Source organism: Lathyrus oleraceus, chromosome 6, assembly GCF_024323335.1.
Source record: "Lathyrus oleraceus cultivar Zhongwan6 chromosome 6, CAAS_Psat_ZW6_1.0, whole genome shotgun sequence".
In the NCBI taxonomy this organism is placed as follows: domain Eukaryota; kingdom Viridiplantae; phylum Streptophyta; class Magnoliopsida; order Fabales; family Fabaceae; genus Lathyrus; species Lathyrus oleraceus.
The window spans coordinates 264,914,151-264,930,885 of record NC_066584.1 but is presented as its reverse complement, the minus strand read 5'-3'; the positions used below and the strand labels follow the sequence as shown (position 1 = coordinate 264,930,885).

The following is a 16,735-nucleotide window of genomic DNA, read 5'->3' as shown; positions in this document are numbered from 1 at the left end:
TATCTAAGAAAACACAAAGTTACTCATGTTGGGTGTTAAGATAATCATGTTTGATGGGACTTTTAGTCCCTCAGGCAAGATTATAGGTTGCGTCTTGGATGATATGACTTCAAGTCCATTAGGAAAGGCGTCGAGGCCCTTGGGTATGACTTTTATTAAACCCTTAAATAAGACTTTACTTAAAGTCTCTTAATATAGACTTCAATCACACCCCTTAGGCATAACTTTATGCTAGAGCATTCCCAAGAAAAATCAAAGTTACTCAGGTGGGTGTGAAGATAAGTTGGTTTGATGGGACTCTTAGTCCCTCATGTGAGATTATATGTTGCACCTTGAATGACGAGACTCCAAGTATCTTATACGAGGCATTGAGCCCCTTGAGTGGGACTTTTTTCAAGCCCTCGGACAAGAAATTACTTAAAGTCTCTTGAGCCAGACTTTGATTGCACCCCTTGGGTTAAACTTTAAGTTAGATCTCGTTTGAGAAAACTCAAAGTTACTCAGGCAAGGTTTTAATATAAGCATGTTTGATGGGAATCTTAGTAACTCATGCGAGATTATATGTAGCACCTTGGATGATGAGACTCCAAGTCCCTCAAGCAAGGTGTTGAGAATATTGGGTGAGACTTCTATCAATCCCTCAGACAAGACTTTACTTAAAATCTCTTGAGACAGACTTCAATCGCACCCATTGGGATGAAATTTAAGTTAGTTCCGCCCGAGAAAACTCATTGTTACTCATGCGGGGTGTTAACATAAGCTTGTTTGATGAGACTCTTAGTCCCTCGGGAAAAATTATATGTTTCCATTTGATTGATGAGACTTAAAGTCCCTCAGGTGAGGCATTGACCCCCTTGGGCGAGACTTCAAATGGGGCAGTCTCTGGCGAATAATATGGTCATATTGCCCCTAAATGCGGAAAGGATCTTCCTATGAAAGTCCAACGCGTTCCTTTTTCTTATAAAGGTGGCAAGTTTCTTCGTGTGGAGTTCCAACGTATTTGTATTTCTTAGAAAGGCGATAAGGATATTCCTGTAAAAGTTCAACATAGTTGTATTTCCTGAAGGGGCGACAAGGATTTTCCTGTGGAATTCCAACATAGCTATATTCCCCAGAGAGACGGTAAGGATCTTCTTATGGAAGTCCAACATACATGGTATTGTAACCAAAATGTCTTCACTGCTTATAAATATTTAAATATTCATACATAGGCGGATGATAGCCACCTCAAAAATTAGAAATAGCCTAAATAATACTATTTCAAATGAACAAATTTCTAGGTTTTGGGTATGACCCATTCATCCAATTCATGCAGCTTGTATGCCCCGTGCGTGAGCTTCTGGAATATAATGTACGATCCTTCCCAATTAGGTTTCAATTTTTCCCACTGTGTTGGCAGAACCACTTGTCATAGCATCAAATCGCCTTTTCGCATTTCTCATGACACTACCTTAAGAGATCCCTTATGATGACGAAGGAGCCACCTGAATGACCACACTCTATCAACTGGTCCTTCTTTGAAACGTTGATAGGTATACTTTTTCAAGACGAGTAAAGTTGTCCCTCCGATGCTTGCCATGGTGAGGAAATTGTCCCACCAACTGAACGTCTCGCCGACAATTATATCTCTCTCTAATGGAACCACTAGTTTCTTCACCCTTTTTTGACTTGACTGTCTTATGTGGTCGTTCTACTTTTAGATACGTTCTAAGTGTCCTCATATTTTTTCGAGGAGGTTCCTCGGGAAATGTTAATGCTTTGCGTGGAGAGAAATTCTTCAATTATGTGTACTCGAAACTCACCATTAAACTAAAAATTGAGCGTAAACGATAGAAGACGTCATCCCACAGACGACACTAAAGAATCCAATGAGACATTTCACATCAAGTGTCGTTGACGTTGATGGATCTTATGACGACTTCAGTGCAAAGGTCTTTGAGCTTTTCTTGATAGTGGAGGGTGTGCCAACAAACACTTTGACGATCAAGTTAATAATGATCGTATTTGCGAGGTTTAGGCTTAAAGTAGTGTGTACTTAGACTAAATTATCTTTAGCGTTTAGAATAAATTTATAGGATTTTGGACCATAAAACATTCTTTAAAGACACTTGTCTCAAAGGACAAATGTCAGGAGATCATATGATTCTTTATATTTGGTAATTCATGATACCTGAATGATATTGATCTGGTGCACGTCTATGACATATCTAATATGTTTTATGAACTAACTTTGGATAACCCTAAATCTCGTGGGTTGGACTTCAATCTAGAGTGAAACACATTGTAATTCATTTTTCTTTTAGTATTCATTATTTGGATTTAAAAAAAGAACTTTATGATACCAAAAACACACAAAAAAAACACCCGCAATATTTGGACGGATTTTAAACAAATTTTTTAGAGAGAAGATATAGAGAATAATCTTTAAAATCTAATTCAACCGTTAATGATAATATTATTAGATTGGATTTTCCTGTCTTTAGTTCGAATCCAAAATCTTCTATTATATTTCTACTTATAAAGAAAAGAAGAAGAAAGAGAAGATAAGTGCAAAATATCAACAATACATTACATGATAGTCTATGATCTAAAGATTAATCAAACAAAAAGTAATTTTCCAAGTCCTATGACAACAAGCAACCAAGATTAATCAAACAAAAAGTAATTTTCCAAGTCCTATGACAACAAGCAACCAAATATCATATCTATAGAGCTAGATTTACAAATATACTTTACTATTGTTTGTTAGAAACATATATATACTAAGATGAAATCCCCAAGGCATCAAATCCATAAGCACTCTCATTATCATTTTATGGAAATTGAAAATCTCCACCAGCACCTTGTCCGCCAGCACCACCCGTTGGCGGGCTAATAGCAACCCAAAGCAATGAAAGTGTAATTGCAATGAGACCTGACCACACAAAAACAATGGTGGGAGTCTTCCCTCTCCTTCCCATCAACCCTTTTGCAAATGGATACAAATGAGCAAGAACCCAAAAACTAAAGAATGCTCCTCCTATAAACTTACTCCATTGTGGATTTGCGCTATAAACTGTTCGAGAAAATGCCACAATGATAGCAATCACATTTACCATAGCAATAACAATGGGTGGAATCATTAGAGAGGTCCATTTGACTATATACAAATCCGCGAAAATATCATCATCGTCGTCTCCGCCTGATTTAGATGTCAGGGTAAAGGAAATCTCAATTCCAGCCATCACTTTTAGGAGTCCTTGTACCACAGCTGCCAAGTGAGCACTAGTGCCGGAAATGAGCCAAAACTGTTCATTCCTCCACCACTGCTCTAACTCTATGCCAGACCATTTAACCTCGAGAACGGCTAGCAACACCAAGCATACAGTCATGGTGAGCAAGTAGATTAAGAAAGCAATACTGAGGGTTTGCACAATAAAAAATCCAGACAGCAATGACAGTGCTGGGAGGAAGCAATACACAATGAGGAAGAGGGAGGTGAAGGGGTAGATTCCAACGTTGAGGTAAGCGAGACGTTGTAAAAGTTGTAGGCGCTTACTGCCGAGGAATGCATTGTTCTTGGAGAAGAAGATTTCGACGGAACCGGTGGCCCATCGCAGCACCTGGTGCAGTCGATCAGTGAGGTTAATTGGTGCTGATCCACGAAACGCGTCTCGTTTGGTTACACAATATACAGAACGCCATCCACGGTTGTGCATACGGTATCCTGTAACAACATCCTCTGTCACTGATCCATAAATCCATCCCACTCTGTCTCCCCATTCTGTCTTGTCTTCATACCTACATGTAATGTGATGTATCTTTAATAGACATATGTTATATTTTTGTTTAAATGTGTATGTATTAGGCAAGATATATATACCAACAAGAAATCACGGAGACAGCTTCAGCTACGGTACTAGCATCAAGTGGTTCGCGAGGGGCCCTCAGTTCACCCGGTGGACGTCCATACTTGATGGCAGGATGATCAGCAAGAGGACGACCTTGGAACTCGGCAACAGGTATGCTCTCAGACAACATGGTTGAATTACCAAAACGTTTAGGCAACAGATTTATGTCTAGATCTTGATCAAACTCACTAGCATTCAAGGCTGGTGTTGTTTCAGTAACTTCTTCGCCATTATTATTTTTAGCATGTTTCGAATCCCACTCGCCTGAGGGAGGGTCAAATCCGTACAATGCAAACCTTCTGAACATGCACCCGGTTCCCACATAGAATGGGCCTTGGAGACCGTCGAGGGCTCTCATGTTTCCGTCGAAGAATACAGTGTTGTGATTGGCATAGCGATCTGAGGGGTCAATACCTTCAAATCTCTGGGGGAACTGAATATAGCATATGTCTTCGCCGCCTCTGTCCATCATGAAACACATTCCTTCCCGTACTGCCTTGCAATTATAAATATAATGATCACAATCAAGGTTGAGAATGAATGGTCCATTTGATAAGATTGCAGATGCTCGAACAAGTGCATTCATTGCCCCAGCTTTCTTGTTGTGATCATAACCTGGCCTTTTCTCTCGAGACATATATACAAACATCGGCAAACGCGTATCCACTTCACTGAAATCTATGATCTTGTCGTTTGCACTTCTCATTAACGGATCAGGACTGGGAGGCTTTAGCATCACCTATTCATATACATGTATATAGTTAAACTAAGATGTACGTGCGCGTGCTTGCGTGTGTTAAATATAATGCACAAGAAAATACCTGAAGTATTCCAGCATGGTCACCTTTAGCATGTTCCCTAGCAGAAGCAGCCCAAGCACCAGGCCAGTGAGTGCCATCAGCCATCCAGGTGGCCTTCAATACTTTGATAGGCTCAGAAGGATCAGCGCCACTCTCCTTCATATGTTTCATCATTTTCATTTCCTCCCTTGCATTAAATGCATCAGATCTTCTCCTAATTGAATCCGGAAGGCCATTTATGCGCACTTTGAACTCATCGTACTCCCTTTTCACCCTTCTCCTGTCCTTCACGAAATCCAGTTTACTCTTGTTTTTGGTGGGATCGACTTTTAAGGCAAAGTAAGAATCAGGATTCCTTGGTTCAATGTTGTGTTTTCGACAAAAGGGAACCCATAAATCAGCAAAACTTGCAGCCTCAGCCATGGCTTCAAAAGTCAAGAGAGCACCTCCATCATCTGAAACATAACAAGCAAGCTTCTCCACAGGGTAATCAACTGCTAATATGGAAAGAATAGTATTGGCAGTTACAAGAGGTGGCTCTTTATCCGGATCAGCCGTGGACACAAAAAGATCAACACCAGGCAAATCAGATCTTCCTGTGGGATTGGATGGTGATGGACTGTCAAATTTCTCGTGAAGGACTTCAAGGTCTGTCGATCGATTAACCGGACAAAGCTTTGGGATTTGATCGAGTATCCATGAGAAACCAAACCATATCTCACAAGTAATTGACATGAGCCATAACCATACTGCATCTTCATTCGGATGCACCACTCTCCAATGTAAGAAGAAAAACATCACTACTAAACGAATAGCAATAAGCAGCCTGCAAATTAAGTATATACACAATCAGGTACAATTACACACACACACACACATATATATATATATATATATATATATATATATATATATATATATATATATATATATATATATATATATATATTACACATAGGATAACATGTACTAACCTATATGGACTTATGATACCAGATGGAATTGGTGTTTTTCTGCACAAAGGCTTCCAAGGCTTCTCAGCAGCATCAAATACTCCATCATTTAGAACATCACCCTCATCATCATCATCTGGAGGCCAATAAGCATTTCCAACTCCATAGGTACCTTTTGTCTCAAACAACCATTTATTATGATCGAATTCTCCGTTTTGATTTCTCTTCATAACCGACATGTTCTGTTTGGAACCTGGCGCCGGTAATGGCAATGCTCCATTTGGATAATCATTGCCATCATCTTCATATTCTCCTACTTTGTAAGGCTCCTTACAACCCGGACACATGCCGGAATCTTTTTGTGCATCTATAAAACAATCTCTACAAATCTTGTACCTGATAAATTGTTTGATATTATTTTATAATCTAGTTAGCTTATTGCTCAAGTCATAATGATAGACTCTAAATTTTGAAATAAATCTGAAACTGTTTGACATGATTTTGAAATTCGTCAAGATTAATGTTTTATATGCAAAACTTGTGAACATATATATACATACATACCTACACTCACATGGAGTCACATCATTTCCTCTCTCATCCTTCATAATTTTACTATCACAAATTGAACAAGCAGATCCTTTAGCCCCTGCCATTTGAGGATGAGTCACCTCAGAATCAATTACCTTGTCCATAAGATGAGCTCTGGTTACACTATTGAATCCACCGGTAAATAAAGAATTCGAAACATATTGTTCTTCCGCTTTCATTGCCACAGAAGTATTATCCATTGGTTGGTTATCAGGTGTAGGAGGAATATGAACAGTATAATTCATATAATCTCCTGATACTTCTGAAGACATTTCAATGTCATCTTTTGACAAATTAACATATCTTCCACTCGATGTCCGTCTCGCAAACTTTATAGTCGGCTTCTCGCCAGAATTACGCATACTCTTTTTCGAAGGTTGGCTATTCAGGGAAGCCATTTCTTTTAATTTATATTGCTAAAGCTACACCCTTACACCTAGCGATATTTATATATAGTTTGATTTATTTTCTAAGAGCTATGTAAATCTACACCTATATAATTTGATTGAATGAAGAAGAAAGATGATTTGTTCCTCAATTTACCATCATTGGAACAACTAGGCTCTATCCAAAGTCAAATAAAAAGGGCACCATTTCCTCCCATTGTGTATCTACAAGGAAGAATAAGAATCAAGGTTCAAATTATTCATGGGAGGAGAAGAAAAGAGGTCAGAGAAAAGAACTTTTTGATTGACGATGGAAGAGATTTTGTTAGAAAACAGAATAGTACCGAAGTAGGAGATGGATTTATGGTGTAAGACCAAGTCATTCCTATATTGCTACTTTCATGGTTCTCATTTCCTTGTTTCTAGGAGTGTGGTATATTTGTTTCAGACATGTTATATATTGTTTCTAGGAGTATGTTATATATTTTCTTTTTTTAGTAAAAAAAATCAATTTGTTACCTATATATAATATACAAATATCTATTTATAATATATTAAATCTAAAACGCGCAATATCGGATGAATACACCATCTCTCTTTATGCCATATCATCCATAATTCTATGTGACACATTTCAAAATTCTTAAATACTTTAATTTATCAAAACAAAAACTTGTATTAAGGCAACAAGCAACAACAGAAAACAAAAAACCTTTTTGGTTAGAACAGTATCTCTAACCAACCAAGGGTGTGTGATAGTTGTTAGGGGTATGGAGGTATTTGTTTTAACATATTTACAAAGATTTCCGATATATAATTTTTTTAGTTGCTTCTATAATTTTAAGTTAAGGTTTTAAAAATTTATTATTAGCATAAACACAATAACTATAAGTTTTAGGAAACTTTACAGATAAATAGGATCCATGTGTTGTTGGGATTAGGTTTTTTCATACTTCACTAATGTATTCTTATGATCGATTATATACTCACATGCTTTCTATTATACCTCAATCGGCATTCATTTTTTGTTTGAGGCAAATGCCGCGACATTTATTGTATCCATTAATTTTTGATTATTTGTTCAATTAAACGATACTATAACATTAAGATTTGATAGATGTTGGTAAGTCTATATTTAATTAGAAACTATTAGTAAAAGATAGATTTATTCAAAATCTATTTATCTAACAAGTATTTTCTAAGTACTAGTTAAATCATATAATTGATTTTAGATTTTTATTCGGAAAAAAGTACAAATACAAATAAATCATCAATGTAATGAAAATACAATTATATATGTTTGTCCAAATAATTTTTTTTTTACAAAAGATCCATAAATGAATACATCTAGTCCCAACAAAAAGAACAATTGGTTGCATGTACTCATTATAGCTTACAAAAGAAATGAAAGAAGGTTAAATTACATCAAAGGATGGCGATTTAAACTTGAATTCCTTTCCACCTTGTATGCTTCAAGCCTCCTTGCATCTCCTTGTGTTTTCTGGCTTGGAAACCAGTAGAATGCCCTAAGACATATTATGAATGGTCTTTTATAGATTGTAAGTGGTGGATAATGAGGAGGAGTATAATATTGGGCTAAGAACAACATTGATCCTCCTCCTCATAACCAAACAAATTATAGTATGAGTTTTTGATTTGAATAAAAAGACCGACTTACTTATATCGAAATGTCCAGGAAGAGGTGTCTCATTAAAATCGAAATACTCAGAAAGAGGTGTATCGAAATATTCAGGAAGAGGTGTCAACGACGATACAAGTGTATGTGGACAAAAGAGTTTTCACTTAAGGGTGAGTATTGTGAACTCACAGTTGAGGAGAAGTGTTAAGAATAATCTGTCAAGTGTGAGTTAAAGTCGCACATTGGTTATAAATGTGGAGACTTGAACATTTATAAGTGGGAGAACCCACATACCTATCACCTTAAGATTTTAGATGAATATGTGGTGTCTCTCTCATTTGTGTGTTGCTTTTGATCAAATGTTGATGCTCTTCCTCGTGACCCAACAACAAGTGTTTATGAAGAAATCTCAAAGTATGATGTCTAATATGTCCCAAGAGGAAGCATCAAGTTCCAAACTCTTGCAATTTTTTTGCGGAATTTAGCTCGTCGGTAGACGAAGTGTTGTCCCTGTAAGACCCCAATTTTGTCCCTAAGATCCCTCATGGCATCATAACATTGCATTTGTAAAGCCTCAAGGATCATAAGCATCTTGGTTCCCCTTGCCTTTGGGTGGGACTTCTTGTGAGTGGTTTGAGATCACCAAGCATACTTGAATTGTATATTATTGCTTTTCTCATTTTATTTACTAACCAAAAGCACAAAAATATGTCACTAACATCTTTTGTTTGTAGCTTGAGCAATCACCAGGTCAAAAGCTTCTAGGAGATCCTTTGTGCAAAGATATGATCAAGAGAAGATGAAATCAAGCATGGTAATGGTTCCCAAAGCTCTCATCCGTCAAATATGCCTCCCTAGTATCTCAATTCATCATTTTGATCAAAGTAAATCAAAGGGTTTGAGGTTTGTTCCTCAAGGAAACCCTAATTCATCTAATCATCCACAATGCCTTACTAGTGAAGCAACCTCAGCCCATGGTCAAATGAAATCAAGGGAAGTTATTTAATTCATCATTTCATGCATATTTGAACTTATTTGAATGTCCTCAATCATCAATTCATCAAGATATGAGTTGTAGACTTGAGAAGTTGATCAGTCAATTCATCTGACTATTTTGAAGTGCACTGAGACCTAACTTTTTATGTGTTGGTCAAATGGAGATGATCCCAAAAGCAAAAGGACAATGTGAACAACTTTCATGTTCATCAAAAATTGATTTGAAGCTTGGAAGGTCATCTCCCATTCCAAGACATTATAGGTCATTTTGACTGAAACCCTAATTTTGGGTCAACTTCCCAAGAACATAACTCATTCTTTTTTTATGATTTTGAGGTGTAATCAAATGCATTAGAAAGCTTAAGATGTCTACTTAAAATATTATGTTGAACAAAATTCCAAAATCTCAAAGGAGATACATGTGATAATGCAAGACATTACAAGTCACTTTGGACCAAATGCATTGAAAGGCAAAAAAGTCCAACTTCAAGTGCCCATAACTCCTTCATAAAAAATCCAAATGATGCAAAATTTGAGTCCATTTTGATTGTATTGAAAATACCTACAATTTTTATGTTGGAAGTTTTTCCATTTGGAGCTTTCATCATCAAAACATAAGGGCTTGAAGTTGGTCCAATTTGGCAAAATTTTCAAAGGCATGTTTTGCACTATGAACTTCATGGCCTGTTTTCCTAAATTTCCATACTTCAAATGAGTTTTGGTCCAACATAACATTTGTTCCTTATGTTAATACCTTTCCAACCATTACCCACATGCCTATGTTTCCATTTTTCAAGTGGCACTTTCGAAGAGGTGAAGTTTTAGGTATAATTATGCATAACATGTTGAAACTCATTGCACAAGCTTATGCATTGCCAATTACACGCCCATTTCAAGTTATTTGGTCATCAGCATGCAAATGCATTTGAGTTTGGGCCTTCTACATGATCATGCAAGCCCATGCAAGGAGAATCCACTTGCCATGCACACGAGAGTTTTCACTTGCTCAGCCAATTCCATCTATAAATAGACATGTTATGCTTCATAATTGAGGACCCTGAATCAATCTGAAATGCTGCAGAAATCAAAACCTAGCCATACCTAAAGGAACTAGTTCACATTTCATAAATTTTTCAGATCTAAAATTCAACTAAATCTGGTTGAATCTTTAGATCTAAAGTTCCTAGACCTCCATTATATGATCCATAGAACTTCTGTTTTGCAAAAGGAAGCAAGGAAAAGAGCTCAAATATTCACAATCTAAGGTTGTTCATCAACTGGTTTTTTCTTCGAAACTCCCTATCCCTTGACCTATTTGCTTGGCTATTGTGTTTTCTGAAGTCCTCACTTGAGAGGCAAGCCAGTGGTGGCTTTGATTTTCTGTTTTGATGAATTTCAGTTCATGTACCTGGATTTTCCAACTCTGATTTCTCATTCTATAGAAACTTTGAGTACAATCCAAGGTTACAGGGGTGATGTACATCACCCCAGCTTTCCAATGATATGAGGATCGCTTCATTTGGTTGAGTTTTTATCGCCTGCAATTTTGGCTGGAATCTTCATGCTCACCGGAGAAGACGGTGGCTCTGGCCACTGTCCCTTTTCCAGATGGATTGTGGATCATTGGATCTGATCTCCAATTTGTATCCCAGCTTTTGGATCTTATGACTTTTAATAATGCTGGATGTTTCTCATTGACTTGGACTTACCATGAGCGCGCGCATGTGGAGCGTTTGATCAGCCACGTCAATTAATGAGACTTGATCAGACGCTCCTGGTTTTTTCTCCTTTTCTAATTTCTGATTTTATTTCTTTCATTTCCTTTTATTTCAAAAATTCATAACTTCTTTATTTTTAATCCAAAAAATATGGGACCAATTGTATTCTTTTCCATTTAAGTTCTAGTTTCTAAAAATGATTTTTAATATTTTTTATCTTGTCATTTGATATTTTTTGTGAATTTTCTCTTTTCTGGTTATTTTTAATTCATTTTAAATAGTTTTCAATATTCAAAAAATGCAAAAATATTTTCCTAACTTATTTGAATGATGATGGATCTATGAAAAATATTCTCATCAATTTTCTAATTGATTTGAGATTTATTTGAGATTTTAGTTTAATTAGGTTATTTTTATTCATTTTTTATTGATTAAAAATAGTTTCTGACTTTTAAAAATGCTGAATTTTTTTGTCAAACTTTGTTTGACCTTGTTGAATTTAGGATAAATCACTTGGACCTTTCAAGGTTGACTTGAAGTGATTTTGAAGTTTGACCTTTCTTTATTATTTTAATTCAAGTTTATTTTAAATATTAAAAATGCCAAAAATATTTGTATTCATTTCGTGACTTCCAATCTTCATCTCATTTCTGTTTTTGATTGTTTGACCATGATCGTCAATGTCATTGGTCAATACTTGTTGATTGGTACATTCTATCTCATTTAATGCACTTCATTTTTTCCATTTTCCCTTTTCCATTATCCACCTCCTTCTTCTTCTTCTTTTCTCTTTTTGATCAATGAGTTGAAGATTGATAAGTTAGCATTGATTGGGGAGACTTAACCTTCCTTGATTCAAATCTAATTCATCTTGATCAATTGATCAAGTGAATGGCTTTGCATTAAGGATATGTTGTTTCTTAAATCATGCAAAGAACTTAAACCAATACAAGATCAATTCTCTTCTTCTTTTTGGCATGGCAAGTTGTTGGAACTTGGTTCACTAATCAAGACTTCTAACTTGTGTTGTTTGCCTACATTATTATTGACCGACCTCAGATAGTTGTGACTTCTACATAAGTCCAATTACGATTGCTTAACATAGCGCTAAATTTGCCTTATGGCACACTAACTACTAACACTAACTATTAACCATTAACATTTACTTTTTGCTCTTTACTTTTATGCAATTTACTATTCTTGTATATATTATTCATTTGCTTTTTCCTTTGCTCACTTGAGCACATGTTTATGTTAATGCTGAAGGTGAGAAAAACAAGAAAGGGGGAGTTTGAATTGTTTGGAAAAATAAGCGCTTTTTCAAAATGAAAACCACACAATGATTTTATATTGGTTCGCTTATAACACAAAGCTACTCCAGTCCACCCGGCCAAGGTGATTTCGCCTTCAACAAGGACTTAATCCACTAATCTTGAAAGATTACAAACAACGTCTAAGAGAATAATCTCTTAGTCCTCTCAAGTATACAGACTACACAGAGTCACTTGAGGAAATCAACAAACAATAGATAAAAGATTTATGTAATCTAGAGTGCTTCTAAGAAAGCAGATATTACAGTATTAAGAACAAGAGTTTTTCACGTTATAAGCAAAAGCTTCGTGAAGATTTAGAGAGCAAGAACGTTTTCTTGTGTGTTGATGTTTCAGTATAATTTCTGCTTGTATGTGTTGTAAAACTTCAATGTAGATTGCAGCCCATTTTATAGATCAGTTGAAGTAGTAGTTGAAACTGGTGGATATTAAAATGAATTTACGCCATCACTTAAATAGCTTCTGCAGGATAACTTTCTCTCCTTGAAATGACTACTTACCACAAGTAGTATCTTCTTTATTGAAATTTGAGATTAACGTCTCTTTCTCAATTAGGAAAACCATTTGCAAATCTTTACTTGACTTTAACGTTACTCTTTCATGATTAGCAAATCCATGCTCAGAGTATTTGTGTTTCTGGAGAATCTTGGAATCTTGCTTCTGATGATGAGTTCAGATACTTTCTTCAGATAGCGCTGATAACTTCTGGAAGTTAGAGATAGCGTTGTTCAGAGTCAGAACATCTAGAGCTTACTTCTTGTTCAGATGCTTCTGATACTTGTTGTTTTGCTCAGAGTTAGACTTTCTTTGAACTTGTTTCTACTTCAGATGCTTCTTATCTTCTGATAATTTGTATCTGATCTGGTTCTGTATCTGATGACATCATCAGATTTCTTCCTTCTTTCTTTAGAATCCTGCATACTTAGAAACATTTCGTTAGGGTGCCATTTTTGGTTTCATCCTTTGTTATCATCAAAATCAAGGAATCTGTTGTAGAACAATTTTTGTTCTTACAATCTCCCCCTTTTTGATGATGACAAAACAGACTTAATTAGCAGATGAAACATGAATAATATCAGATCAGATAGATAAGAGCTCCCCCTGAGATAGTGCTAGGGAGTTCAGAAGTTCTTACCAGAGCTTCTAAGTAAAGAGGTTTCTTGATACCTTCTGCAATTTCTTAAGTCCAGGTTAGATAAGTTTATTTTTAAGAAAAATATGTTGCAGAATGCTTAAGGTATTAGACAATATTTTCATCAGAGCTATTAATGACTTCTCCCCCTTTTTGTCAGAATCAAAAAGACATAGCAAAAATAAATAAATTAAGAGAAATAAATTAAGAGAAAAACTTGTATTCAGATAAAAGCACAAAGGCAACAAGAACAAGAAAACATCAGATTCAGAGAAAAATAAAACAACAGGCAAGCAAAATAAATCCTAAGTGCCTAAGGGTTTGAAGGCGGAGGCATTCTCTGAAGCAACATAGCAAGCATGTTCTGGATGTTGTCATTGACAGTATCTTGCTTGTCCATTCTGGCCCGGAGTTCATTCTGATCTTGCTTAAGTTCTTTCAGAGTCTGAAGAACCATAGGGATAACAGAAGAGGACTCCCCCAGAGTCAGAGCCTGCTGTGCTTCAGCAGCAGCCTGCGCTTCAGCTTCAGCAGCAGCTTGTGCTTCAGCATCCGTCAGAGCCTTAGCTTCAGCTTCCTTTAACCTTAGGATTTCAGCTTCCCTTGCTCTTTCTTCTTCCAATCTTCTAGCCTCTTCCTCAGCTTCTCTTGCTAACCTCTCTTCTTCCAGCCTTCTGGCTTCAGCTTCTCTAGCAAGTCTTTCCTGAAGTCTTGCCTCAGCATCTCTGATGTAGCCATTTCTAACTTGTTCAGAGATGTGCTTCAGTCTAAAAGCCTCAGAGGTCATCCAGCCAATGACTCTGTTCCAGTGTGTCCTTACAGAGTCAGGATCATCACTGACTTCAGAGTTAGTGGTCAGAGACTTGACCTTTTGTACTGAAGCCCCTGCTACCAACATGATGGCTTCCTCAAGGGTAGGTATAGAAAGGTCAGGTTCAGAGGTATGAGGTGGAGATGTTGGAGGGCTGAGATTTAGAGTTAGAGGTTCTGGTTCAGTTTTTGATTCAGGTTGAGGTTCAGATCTTAGGGGTGAAGCGTAAAGAGGGTTTAAGTCTAAAGGTTCAGTTTCAGTTTCTGATTCAGGTGCAGCAGAGGTGTTTGGTGGGTTGATATCAGAGGTGGGAAGGTTAGAGGGTTGGTCTTCAGAAGGTTGGTCTTCAGAAGGGATGGTGGTTGTTTGTTGTGGTGGTGAAGTTATTTCAGATTGTGTTTGTGTTTGTTATTGTGAAGCAAGTCTTTGAGCCTGAATTTGGGCTATGGTTGGAGAGTTAGGGTCTGAGTATTCTTGGTCAGAGGAGATAGAAAGGTATGGGGGTGATTCTGGTTCTGAGGATGATGAAGAGGAAGTGCTTTGGTTCATTTGTACAGGTTCAGAAGGAGGTATGAATGTACGGGCGATATTTAGAACTGGTGAAGGTTGTGAAGTTCTGGTGGTTGAAGGTGGGATTTCAGAGGTTGTATAAATTGGTGGTGTTGGGAGAGGATTAGAGGAAGGGGTAGAGGAAACCATCGGAGGTACAGAGGAAATAGGAGGAATAGACATACCAGTATCTGACGAAGTCTTCAGAGGAGCTGAAGATCTGCTTCCAGAAGCTTCTCCAATTCTTGCCTTCTTTGCCTGTGATGCTATCTTCTTCTCAGAGAGACCTCTCTTGTATCTGACGAAGTCTTCTTCTGAATCCAGACAGTCGTCGAGGCTGAAGTCAGAGATGTCAACACCATCATCCAGCAGACGCTGAAGATAGATAGCAACAGCATCTCTGGGTTCATTCTTGAAGAACCTGGCAAGGCCATGAGGCATCTTCCTCTGATCTTTCAAAGAATCCCAGGATGTGTCCAGAGTGGGTCTGACTTGAATCTTCTTGATTATTTCCATACTCTTGAGATTTCTGGCATTCAGAGGCTTCCCAGTATCTATTGCCAGATCATCCATCAGTTTGGTCTTTTCCAGATGATCTACCAGTCCGTTCTCGATGAAAACATCAGATAGCAATCTTCCCAGAGGGATGTAGGATCTGGGCTTCATGTTATTTCTGGTTTCCTTGACAGAATCTCTGAGGTATCTGAAAAGGAGAGCAGGGAGGCAGATCTTCACACCCTTCTGAATACAATACAGAATGCATTTCTGATCTGCATTGATGTAGTCAGAGGAGTTAGAGGCTGGACGGTGGTGAATAGTTCCCAGAATGATCTTCAGCCACACTCTGAGGTTCTGATGCAGCTCTTTGTTCTTTGAAGGATTTCCTTCAGTGTTGGGTTTGAAGATAGTTGGGTTGATTACATCAGTAATGCGCTTTGACCTAGGAGGGATGTTGTAAATCCTTTTTCCTCCAGCTCTCTCCATGTTCAGTAAAGAGGCAATTGACCCTTCAGTGATTACAATCTTTACCCCCAGAACATAGGAGACGATGAAATGGTCATCTGCATATGCAAATCTCCAGAACTCCTTGATGAGAAGTGGGTAAACAGGACCATAAAGCCTTTGGAAGTAGTTTTCCCACCCTTGTTTACGAAGTTCTTCAGTAAGATCAACGCCATTTCTCTTCAAGTTGTCGAAATCTACTAGCGTTTCACACAACACGTCCAGTCCTTCAAAAGGGGTTGAAAGGTTAATATGGCGTTCACGGTCAAGAACATGGGGTTCTTTGTAAACAGGGGTGATGGTGACGCCTGTAACCGTTGGAGTTGGAATGCTTGAAGTTTGAGCAGTTGAGCTTGATTCCATTTGTTGAGAAAAGTTAAACACTTCTTGTTGTTGAGCGTCCATGGTGAAGAAGAAGATGAAGATTGAGAGTTGCAGAGAATGCTTCAGAGAGTTTTAGGGTTTTAGAGAGGGTTTGAGAGTGAGTGAGAGTGATAAGTGTGTGAAATGTGAGAAAAGTGTTTAAATACTCTAAGTAAAAACACATGCAAAACGACACATTAAATTGCGTTAGAACAAAGCTCAAGATTGCACGCTTGGGGGAAAAATGATTACAGCTAATTAATGAATGTCTAATCCCAACAGTACGCACACTGCTCAAGGAGATTTCAAACGTCTGTCCTTTGAATTTCTTTTGACAGCTGTCTAGAAGTTCTAGGGTTAGACGCTTAGTGCTCCACGTGTTGATGTATCTGATCTTCAGGAATACCAAAAGATTGGTTCCTGGAGATTTCTAACTCAGATATCTTCTTAACTGGTAGAAGTATCAGAGTCAGAAGTAGAAGAATATTTGTTTTTATCAGAGTCTCATTTTACATTTCCAGAGCCACACTTCATTCAGGGCAATTTTTAATGTTCAGATTTTCTAAGATGAAAA

The 16,735-nt window shown here is 37.3% G+C and overlaps 1 protein-coding gene across 1 annotated transcript; it reads right to left on the bottom strand.

Annotated features, from left to right (window-relative positions):
* Positions 1-2,545: 2,545 nt before the first annotated feature.
* On the bottom strand, positions 2,546-6,924 carry LOC127097264 (cellulose synthase-like protein D4). The gene is made up of 5 exons (XM_051035767.1): positions 6,208-6,924; positions 5,665-6,039; positions 4,712-5,516; positions 3,863-4,629; positions 2,546-3,780 (listed from the first exon to the last, which is right to left on the bottom strand). Exons 1-5 carry the CDS (start codon positions 6,630-6,632, stop codon positions 2,814-2,816), a joined length of 3,339 nt encoding a protein of 1,112 aa, XP_050891724.1. The 5' UTR covers positions 6,633-6,924; the 3' UTR covers positions 2,546-2,813.
* Between the last annotated feature and the right edge of the window lie 9,811 nt (positions 6,925-16,735).